General features: G+C 40.0%; 1 protein-coding gene across 5 annotated transcripts; it reads left to right on the plus strand.

Moving 5' to 3' along the window:
* Positions 1-186: 186 nt before the first annotated feature.
* On the plus strand, positions 187-3,426 carry tmem242 (transmembrane protein 242). 5 transcript variants are annotated; one of them, XM_023952884.2, is made up of 4 exons: positions 187-328; positions 1,965-2,065; positions 2,161-2,286; positions 2,442-3,426. In XM_023952884.2, the coding sequence occupies exons 1-4, from the start codon at positions 223-225 to the stop codon at positions 2,553-2,555; spliced, it is 447 nt and encodes a 148-aa protein (XP_023808652.1). In that variant the 5' UTR covers positions 187-222; the 3' UTR covers positions 2,556-3,426. The 5 variants fall into 5 exon arrangements, with proteins under 5 accessions (XP_023808652.1, XP_023808650.1, XP_023808653.1 ...); XM_023952882.2 differs by having other exon boundaries at positions 2,161-2,310; positions 2,442-2,919; XM_023952885.2 differs by having other exon boundaries at positions 2,161-2,352; positions 2,442-2,846.
* The last annotated feature ends 7,804 nt before the right edge of the window (positions 3,427-11,230 follow it).

Raw genomic sequence — 11,230 nt, forward strand, 5'->3', positions numbered from 1 at the left:
AAAGATCAAATGCCCTTTTGAGTCAACAATTTGTTCCGTACTAGTTTAGTGTGCTTACACGCCCAAAATATGTGCAGTACTGTTTCTTCATATTGTTTACAAAATGTACAGTTTTTATTGAAATCTATTATGAACCTTTGCGTGAAGGTTGAAAGAACAAAGAAGGAAGAAAAAGAAACCCGAAATATTTTCGTTCCTAGTTTGTTTCTGGCCGGTGCTATTATGCAGACGGATCACATCAACATGACGGTTGTAGAAGAAGAGGGGAGCACCGAGTCGCGAAGAAGAACAGACAGCGACGGAGAAACCGACGTGCAGATGCTGACAGGTGAGTCATGTGAGCGCAGGTAAGGCTGTTTCCCCCGCGAGAACAGCGGAACCACGACAGCAGCAGCGTGTGCGCCTGTGGAGTGTGGATGGTGTCTGAGGTCACGCGCTGCAGTTCTACTCAAAGCCAGAAGGAGGCGCTAAAGTCCCCCAAACATTTCACAAAAAGTCCGGGTGAAACCTGCGCCTCTGTGATCAACACGGAGCTGATGTTCTGGTGATGGGAAACGTCTGTAGATCAGAGCTAGAAAATGAAGAATTTCCGATGGCTCACCTGACCATCTGTCACGGAAAACACTGATCCAAAATAGCCTAATGTTTTCTGGAATGTGTCTGTTTTTCATGAAGCCGGATTGAGGTTCATCAATTATGGAGTTTGAATCTTTTAGCAAGAATTGCAGACTGGAAACTGATTACATGTCAATGAGAACGAATCCTTTTTGGTTTAGGAATAAGACTTGTTAGACTTTAAAGTAGAAGGACGGACTCTGGTTTCAGCATTCAAGACTTCATGCAGGAAAGAAGCTAATTCAGAAGCAGTTCCAAGACAGGTAACTGATTGTTTCTGGGTGTTCTTGTGTGTGCAGTTGGGATCAATAGTTTTATTGATGCACTGATTAGTGGGATAGATTCAATGTAGAAGCTCGTTGGAGACATTTCTCCTCTTATTATTCATAATTCTGATGCAAAGACTTCACCATGGCAGCTCAGGGATGAATTGTTTCCAACAGCAGAGACCTGAGAGTCTTCTAAACAGAGCAGATCCACACTGAGAAACCAGATCAGCTCCTCAAAACTCAGACACTTGCTATTTCTAAATGCCAACCTTCAAACCAGGGGTCCTCAGAGTTTTTGTGGAGGGCCAAATTAGGAACTCAACATTAGACTGGGGGCCAATTTTGGTGAAAAAAGTGGATAAAGACAAAAAGTTGTTTTTACTAAATTTAATGACCGAGTGTCATTTGTCCAGTTAACCAGAACCTCCAGATGTTTTCCAGAGGTTGCTGTCTAGATCTTCTACTTGTTTAGTATTTGCATCATTTGACAGAATCGTTTCTTCAGACTTTTCTTTTCTCCTCGCCAACACAATGTTTTTCCTCAAAAGAACCTGCTCTGCCTCTCTTTTATTGAGGGCCACAACATTTTTTAAACGGGCCCCCATTGGCCCCTGGGCTGCACTTTGAGAACCCCTGCTTTAGACATTCATCATTCAGTCATCATCGGTTTTTAAGAGTTTGAAATGAAGATTTTCAAACTAAAGTCACTAACCTTTCCCACATGACTCATGATCACCTATGTTTACTAGATAATACTTCATTTTGTTTACTACTCAATAGTTGCACTATTTTGTTGCCTCTGAACTGGATTCCTCTAAGGATTAACAGACTTGTGTTAATTTGATTTCGTTGAAAAGTGAAACCCAAAGATTTAGACCTGACATTATTACATTAGTCACTAATGACTCATTCAAAGCTTGAAATGGAAAATGTAAAAGAACTGAATGGGAACTCATTTCTTTATTTCTACATACTTGTGAAGATGACCTCTGTTCTCTACCGCTGGTGTTGCATTGGGGGACAGACTGGGCTCTGAGGGGGGGGTCGTGTCTGTCTGTGCTTAACCAGCTGTCTGCGCAGGCGCAGTGTTCCTGACCATGGCAGCCTCTGCAGGGATGGTCGCTGGTTTCGGCTCCACAGTAGCGCTGGCCAAAAAGAAGAGTCCAGAGTGGTTCAGTAAGGTCATTACTGCACATGCAGCATTTTTGGTGTTTTCTGTGGAGGGGTGGCGGATGCCATGGAGGGATGGTCATGTGAGGCTTTGGTTTGTGTGCAGGGCGTGGCAGCACAAGGAAGCGGCGCCTCTCTGGCCCTCCGAGCTCTGGGTTGGGGCTCCCTGCTGGCCTGGTGTGGGGTTGGTCTGCTCAGCGTCACGGCATGGAAGGCTCTGGGGGTCCACAGTGTATGTTCAACTCCCCATTCTCTGGTTAGGAAGGTTTGAAGACAAACCTCCAGAATGGACTGAACGGTCTGTTCTTTACATTTGATGTGAACCATGAGTGAATTTGGATGGAATAAACTAGAAGTCTGTCTCTGATGCTCTTGTGTTCTTCTCAGCTCGCAGAGTTCAGGCAGAAGATGCAGAGCTTCTTCCCGTCCATCCCAAAGACCCCGGAGGGGGCTTCTGGCTCAGAACCTGTGGACTGGGATTCTGTCTTCAGGTCCAAGTGATCCTTTTTCAGGTTTAAAGGACCAGTTTGGCTAGTTTGTTCCCCACCTGGCTGCAGCATCAGGTTCTGGACTGATGTGAAACATCAGGATCCAGCTGCTTGCTTCTGTGAAGTTCGAGCTCCTGGACCTAAATGTTGAAAAGGGAAGCACAGATGTTTATCAGAATGCTCCCCCCTCTCCCCCCGTTGCCATGATGGATCAGAGGACAGCAAGTTCCACTTGGACACAGTCAGTTTGGATGTGCTGGCTGTGTTATGAACGTGTTCTTGTGGTGTGGCTGTGGCTTTGCTCAGTAAACACACATGTGGAGCGCTGCTGTCACCTGCTTCCACCTCCACTGATGCTGCTCACAAGGTCACCGCTTGTTGCAGCACAACAGAAACAGATTGTAAAAACAAAAGTAGATGGGATTCATTGTTGACAGTGCTGATGAATCTGCGAAACAACCAACCAGGGAACCATGGCGACGTGGACCTCCAGCTTTTTTCTTTAGGACTGATGACTTTCTCCACTCTGTAAATGTGTTTTTTCACAGTTTGTGAACTTCCTGCACCATGACCACATGCACGAAAACTCACCAACATTTCAGCAGTGGGCCCTGTCGGGGGGAGGACTGGGGGGGGGGGGGGGGGGGTGCAGGACCTTGGCGAGCTGAGGTCTCCGCTGAGGCCTCTCCCCCATCTGGTGGTGTTGTAAACGTCCAAGCAGGACATGTGTCCACGGTTACAGAGGAAATCCTGTGGTCGGTGTCTTCAACAGCAGTTTGGCAGAAAGACCAGCTGTTGTCATCAATGTTCAGACGGAACCCAACTAATTCTCCAGAGGGATAAATATTAGTCAGAAGAAAAAAATAAAGAAATATCATTCATAATTGTGAAGTGTGTTTCTTTGAACTTTTTTGGGAATGGGAAGTTTCATGAATTTGGTCCTTAATTTAGTAACAATATTTTGTTCAAATTTCTGCACTATATCCTTTTTTTAGAAATAATCTTTCAATGAACCAATTTCTGATCAAATAATTCTTAAATTTTTTGTCCATAAGAGGACATCCTTCAATTGATAATGATGCTAATTGTGGTTTTATGATGACGTGTCATTGTGTTCTTTGTTAGAAATACAAATTCTCAAGGAAGAGTATGAAGTACTTTAAAGAATTCTGAGGTGGGAGGATTGAAGTTATGGTTTAAACCAAATTCCTCAGAATCTAATAACTTACCCTCTGTGTCCATCAGATCAGTCACAGACCAGACACTTCTGCCATGGAGGATGTATCTCTTTTTCCAAATAACATTTGAGTGTGGCGGGAAATTATGCAATATTCATAGAATATTTTCCAGTGGAACTCTGATAATGCTATAGGGAACTTATTAACATCAAAATCCCTAACAAGCACAAACTTTACACCCGCCTAATCTGTTAAATAAGTTATTTGGGACACAAAACCAGAAGGATTGGTTGTTTTTGATCCAGGATTTGAACCAGTTTATCTTGAGGGTCCGGCAATAACTTTGAGACCACGACCATGTAGTTCTTTTTCATGTAATGAGGCTTGTTTCTCCAAATAAAGTCAAAATTCATTTGGTTGATGGATATTATCACTTTGTTTGAGATGGCATTAGAGTAAGATGAGTAAATAAATCTGTACAAACCCTCCATCTTTGTCAGACAGATCCAGCAGCCATGTGTCTCTTTGGAGCCACGTATTCAACCTCGTCTTACATTCATCAAGTTTTTCACCCACATTCCTCGATTGGCTTATTTTTTGGTCTTTGTTGATGTGGATGCCCAGGTACTTCATTTCTGACTTAATGGGGATATGATTGATTTCTTTTAAAGGTGTGTCATGAATGGCCAATAGTTCACATTTCTTTAAATTTAAGTTGAACCCTGATGTTTCGGAAAAGTGTTTGACTTTTTCAATAGCTGCTGTCATTTGATGCTCATCTTTTAAAGACAGTGTTGTGTCGTCTGCTAGCTGGCTAATAATGATCTCTGTGCCCAAGACATTGAACTTTTTGATGTCATAACAATTCCTAATGTAAATGGCCAACATCTCAGTAGCTAATGAGAACAGATATGGAGAGATAGGACAACCTTGAGGGATTCCTACATCAACTTTGAAACTTGGGGTGGTGCCATTAGGAAGGATAACATAGCTGTTGATATTCTGATATAGACCAGGTTCTTAAATTTAGTGCCAAACCCAACATTCTCCAGTCCTGTCATCATAAACGGATGCTCCACTGAATCAAAGGCCTTGTAAAATCCAGAAAGAGAATAAAACCATTATCTTCTATAAGATGTCAGTATTCAATGATGTCCATAACCAGTCTGATATTATTATGAATTGAACGGCCCTTCAGAAAACCAGATTGTGTTTCTGTAATAAGTTCTGAAAGTTCCGTCTGGAGACGAGAAGCGAAAATGTATGTCAATAATTTGTAGTCTGAATTTCTTGTTCATTTCATGTTTCATTGTAGTTGGAAGTGTGCAGGTCTCATACATTTCCAGGACTTTTTACAGTAAATTTCTGAAATCTTCCCAAAGTGTCTATAAAAGTTCCCTATGTGAACCCATCTGAACCAGGAGATTTATTAAGAGAGAGTCGACTAATGACAGCATCAAGCTCAGAGATTAAAAGTTGATCATCACACGTTTGTTTAAAATTGTTGTCTATTTTGGGGATGTGTTGCGCAATCTCTTTTAAATAATTGTTACAGTCTATTCCTGAAAATGTAGAGCTGTAGAGGTGGCTATAAAATCTGTAAATTTTCTGATGGGGAATCAAGTTCCTCAGATGTCTCTATTTCTGAAATCAGTGATTTAATTTCTTGGCAATAATCAATATTTTTAATAAGGCTGGAGTTGAATTTCCAGTATTTATTCAAATACTTTATACTGTTTTTGGGTTTAATACACAGAATTACGCTACAATTGTCTGTTAGCTGCGCTGCAGATGTGTTACATTTAATCTCATGACATAACAAGTGATTTGAATTTAACCAATGATCAATTCTTGATTTTAGAGTAGAACTGGAGTTGAAGACTGTGAACTGAATTATACCTGGATTAAAGTGTCTCCATGTGTCAGTTAGGCCTTAACCGTCACAGAAATTGTTAAATGTTCCTTTAGGGTGACTAGAATCAAAGTTAGAGGGAAATCTGCATCCAGTTATCTTGCACTGGATTCAAGTCCCCTCCCACTGTGATATTATTGGATGAATATGCTAATCTGAGTCACTGTAAAAAAAAAAAACGTAGTTTTTACGGTAAAACGCTGGCAGCTGTGGTTGCCAGAAAAATACCGTAAAAACTACGGTGAAACATTTTTTCATTTTACGGCATGAACGTATTTTTTTTGTAGATTTTACGATCAAAAACTGTCGTACAGTCAATATTTCACTGTGGAAAAAAATGTTTTTACTTGACGAAAAATCAAAATTTCACTGTAGAAAAAAATGTTTTTACTTGATGAAAAATCGATATTTCACTGTAGAAAAAAATGTTTTTACTTGAAGAAAAATCAAAATTTCACTGTAGAAAAAAATGTTTTTACTTGATGAAAAATAAAAAATAAACCATAATTTTTACGGTAAAACGCTGGCAGCTGTGGTTGCCAGAAAAGTACCGTAAAAATTACGGTGAAACATTTTTCCATTTTTACGGCATGAACATATTTTTGTTGTTGATTTCACGCTAAAAAAAAACTGTCATACAGTTGACATTTCACTCTAGAAAAAAAATGTTTTTACTTAAAGGAAAAAAAAAATCAATATTTCACCCTTAATAAACAATAAAATAAAGCTAAGTCAATAAAAACAAAAATTTCTCCCTGTAAAAGTTACAATGAAAATGATTTTATAAAAGAAAATTCTGTAAAATTACTATAACTTTAACTTTTCTTAATGCTAATTTTATGATAAAATCCTGGCAGCTTAAATGACAAATTATTTATGTATAGAATTTTTTTTAAATAGAATTAAAATATCTAACCAACTTTGTAGTTTAATTGCCGTTATCAGAAACTACAAAACTTTTCATACATTAGTACTTTTAGTCATTCTCATCTGCAAGCCTAATACACGAAGTATAGATTATTTAATACAGCACAAGTCAAAATGTCCACGTCAGATTTCAATTTAAGTGTTTTATTTAATATCTGAAGAAGAACATCAGATATTTGGATTTTTCCACAATAAACCAAATAATTTTCTCATTGACATCAAGAATAAGCAATTAAAAAAAAAGTTCTCTTACTTGTGGAAAACCAAACTAGAAGCATAACAATACACCCGCTCAGAGATGTAACTGCACATAAGCAGGTTCAAAGGTATATATATATATATATATATATATATATATATATATATATATATATATATATATATATATATATGCAACTTCCATCAATGTAGTTAGGGTGCTGCTGCTAATGTCTGAGTAGAGGAGTTGCCAATCACAAAAGTGTCTCCGCCTTGTCTGGTTTGATTGAAAGACAGACTCATTTGCTGAAAAAGCTCATTATGGAACAAATGTGGGACAGCAAAACATAGAAACACAGCGGAAGCTGCATTTGGTTTGCTTTGTCAGAGATTCATTCATTCTGATCATTTCGTTTAGTTGGAAACATGCAGTATAAATGTATATTTCATAATTCCAACTGTAGGCCATTTATTTATTTATCATGTATGCCATTATGGTTTTATACTTAAAGGAATTCCAAGTAAGGAACTCTCAAAAATAATAGCATTAAAAGTTCTTATTAAGTCCAGAAGGACATAAATTGTAAATTTTACCATACTCTCAAATTTCTGCAAAAATCACAACATATCCCAGTAACTGCACATTAACATTTAACCTTAAAAACCTGTGCTTTTGTCAATAAAAACTTGTAAAAATAACAGTGTTTGACTGTTATACGCATTATGGAAAATTTCCGTTAAAATAACAATGTCCAAGTGATTTACGGTAGGATTATGTATTTTTCCAAAGAAATTATGTACTAATTACAAATTTTACCTGTGAACTGATTAACAGGAACTTTACGTCAAAATAACAGTTTTAAACAGTTTTATAGTTTACTGGATTTTCCTGTCATGGTTTTACGGTTTTGTACTGTTAAATATACAGTTTTTTTTACAGTGGTTGATGTAACTGTAATGTAATTTGCTCTAACAAATGTTTATTCTCTTTAATATTATTGTAGCCATATATGTTAACCAGGCTGAATTTAAAATGATCAATATCTGCTATGATGATCAGCCAGTGACCGTGTTCATCTGCTATATGGGACACATTTTTGCCCTGGAAGTTTTTGGGAAGTATAACGACCCCTGCAGCTCTGGGACTGCCATGACTGAAAAAAAACCTTGTCCCTCCATAGCTGAGACCAAATAAATTGTCTTCCTTTGAGTGTTTCTTGTGGAAAAACAAAATCAACATTCTTCCCTTTACAAACTAAAAAAAAAACGTTTTCATGACACAAAACAGTAATCTTAACAGACTTAAATGAGGCTGAAAATGTTAGATCAAAAACTTTAAGGCAACAAAACCTTGAATTTACAGTATTCATCTTGAATTACTTGCAAGACTAAATGGTGTGACTCTCTGACCATTGATGAAAGCACAAGGACCACGAAACACAGTCTTACAACCACTCGCCTGTTCATGTCTTCTTTGATGAGGTCTTCTGCAAACCGAATGTTGAGGTCTCTACAGACAGGATGGTGTTCAGTCATTCCTCACAGCTCGTCTCTGGATCTCCTTTCTGTGAACTGAATGCTGATTTGACGGGGCGGTTGACATCCATTGGGCCCAGCTGGTGTACTGTGTCGAGGTGTCCAGGGTGGTGTGATCTTTGTGATGGTATCTGCCACAATCGCTGGGGTGTCTTCACCTTAACACCATTTAACCTCAAGTTCCATCTTTTTGTATCTTTCCTATTCTAACGTTTTCTTTTCCATCTCTGACGCTCTTTTCTCTAACTCCGTGTTTCTCTCTCTCTCAGACTTTTCACTTCTTCTGTTTTTTATTTCTATCTTTACATTCTTGGATTTCAGCAGTCAACACGCCATCTTGATGGCACTTCCACAACGGAAGTCCATTGTAGAGCCGACTGTCTTTTGTGCTTTGGTGTCCTCTGCCTTAAGTACTTTTAGTAGGACCTAAAGTCTGAGGTGCTCTGTGCGCGCCTGATAAAAATGTTTTTGAATATTTATTTACATTTATCATGGATGCATATCATCTTTCATTTTCAGTGGTTATGTGGAACTTCTACTGTGGATCTGGCGTATACCTGCGTATCACATACACTACACCGCTGCCTAAATGTCTGTACACGCACACCCTTGAGCACAGTTTGTGTAAAGATGGAATCCTTTATTGTAGATTCTACCATTGGCTGTATTGGTGAACTGGACTGAGTAACCCCTCCCCCCTTGCGTTCCAAATAGGAAGTTTCTGCTGGGTCCAAGATCCTATAAACTTCTATGGCGAAATAAACAGCTCTTTGTTCTATTTGCCAGAATGACCATTCTTGCTGTACTATCTCTTTTTCACATGTTCTCCTGATCGTTTCTGGTCAGTCAGATGCCTCGTTAAAGCATGTGGTGCCTTCCGGCCCCCACCTTGAATTTGTGAAATGCTTGATTGACTGACTCTCTCCAGCCCATTCTCAGTGGAAGGAGTGTGGACTCAGACCGAGGACCAATCATTGCTCACTAAAAATGTAGTCTGGTTCAAACCTTCTTTCTCTTTTGGCTCTTCCCATCAGGGGCCGCCACAGCGAAACAACCTCTCTTTTGAGGATGAGTCGCATGGTTAAACTGGCAATGTTTTACGCCGGATGCCCTTCCTGACGCAACCCTCTCAATTTATCTGGGCTTGGGACCGGCACAGGAGCAGAGAAGGGAATAGGCAGCAGCCCGGAGTCGAACCCTGGTTTCACGGACAGAAGGTGCCACAAACCAGCACGAGCTAAACTGAAACATGGTAAAAACCATTTAGCAGAAAAATGGTGACTGAATTGGCTTCATTTCGTTGGAACCAGAAGTAAGGCATTTTCTTTGAGGGACGTCACACTCGCTCTGTCCAGTTCTCTTTTACAGTCAACAAGTGAAATGTGTGATTCAGTGTGCTGACGGAGCAGAACCTCGTGTCAACGTCATCTCTGCTTTTTGTTCTTTTCCCTCTTTAGAAGTTTTAACCAGTTTTTTTTTACTGAGTATCTGGTTTTTATTTATTGGTTTTTTCAACTAATACATAAGTTCACAGATGTCAAACAGAAATGCTGTAGCTAGCAGCTGTTCCAGATGTTCACTGTGTTTCAAAAGAACAAAAACATGGAGAGCTTTTACAAACAAGTTTCCTTCCAGTGTTCTTTCTTCCTAATGCTCTGCACTGGAATCAGAGAAATGAACAATATACGAAGAATGGACATTTAGAGCACAGCTGCATTCTGATAAAGATCAGTGAGGCTCTTGAAGGTGCTTCAGGTTCTATAGATATGTCACCACCTCTCTCGATTCTGAAATTGAATAACGAAGCTGTCTCAATGTTTGACACAATCAGCTCCTGTCTTCATCAAACTCCACATATCCACAGTCTATAACTGAAGCGCGCAGCCAGCTCAGCACCAGCATGCAGTCTGAAAGTGTCTAGCTTGTCCAGATGAAGCAGGAAGTCTTCGGTCTGACCCCCCCAACCCTACGTCGGTGCAGATCTGTGCTGAAGAGATGAAGAATAACGGAACTAGAGCTGTTGTTTAAGAATTTCATCAAAAAGCACCTTGAGCTATCTTTAAAAATATAGTTGTGTGGTGAAAAACAGCAGGAATAGATTTGACCTCAGCAAAAACATGTTTTCCTGGAGATTCTGGAGTCCGGCAGCAGCAGAAGCCGTCTGCTGTGAAAACCTCAGAAATGATTCTGCCGATGCAGAATGAGTGTTTCTCAACTGCAGCCCTGTTCTTCAGCGTGCTTCATCAGCATGAAGGGTCTGAGTTGAAGTGTGGGGGCTGCAGCTGATGCACTGACTTCTCATACACACAAGCTGCTTTTTGATGTTTAAGGTTTTCCTTAAGGGAGGGGGGGGGGGGGGGGCATTCAGTTCTGGAGAGTGGCAGAAGTGATTGACAGTTCATTCAGACTGGACGCCCCCCCACCACCACCACCAATCCACACACACATACATACCTGTCCATAGTAACTAGTAAGTTACAGCCTGAAACTGACTGCATGTCCTCTTGTGCCGCTGAGCCAGGCTGCTGGGGGAGGGGGCATGTGCATCCATGTGTGGAGATGGGGTAATGGGGAGGCAGAGAACATCATTACCTCTTTTCACGCAGCACTGCTCCTCCGCCTCCCCCAACCGCTGAAAGACGGGCTGGGTGTAGTCACCTTCAAGTCCCTGATCTGAACTTAGCAGATGAGTCATTTCTGCTGGACACTTTTATGTGACACTTCTGATGCAGAATACTATCCATTCATCTGTGAGAAAATACGCTTTTAATTTTTAATTTGGAGCGACCTGTGGCATGTTGATCCTTTGTGACAGTTGAGCCATTTGTGTGATATTTTACATGTGATCTTAAAAATTAAAGACAAATGCTTGAGTTCAGCATCTACTGTGATGCGTTTAAAAGTGTGGTACTCTTCAGCATCAAGTTCTTGCTCCAC

This window comes from Oryzias latipes, chromosome 24, assembly GCF_053564925.1.
Source record: "Oryzias latipes strain Hd-rR chromosome 24, Olatipes_Hd-rR_3.1".
In the NCBI taxonomy this organism is placed as follows: domain Eukaryota; kingdom Metazoa; phylum Chordata; class Actinopteri; order Beloniformes; family Adrianichthyidae; genus Oryzias; species Oryzias latipes.

Excerpts from the sequence above, each read along its gene's own strand:
- tmem242 (XM_078943082.1), top strand. The coding sequence starts at position 223 with ATGCAGACGGATCACATCAACATGACGGTTGTAGAAGAAGAGGGGAGC. Across the intron at positions 329-1,964 it reads CGACGTGCAGATGCTGACAG|GCGCAGTGTTCCTGACCATG; the intron begins GTGAGTCATGTG and ends CTGTCTGCGCAG. Across the intron at positions 2,061-2,160 it reads GAAGAGTCCAGAGTGGTTCA|GGCGTGGCAGCACAAGGAAG; the intron begins GTAAGGTCATTA and ends GTTTGTGTGCAG.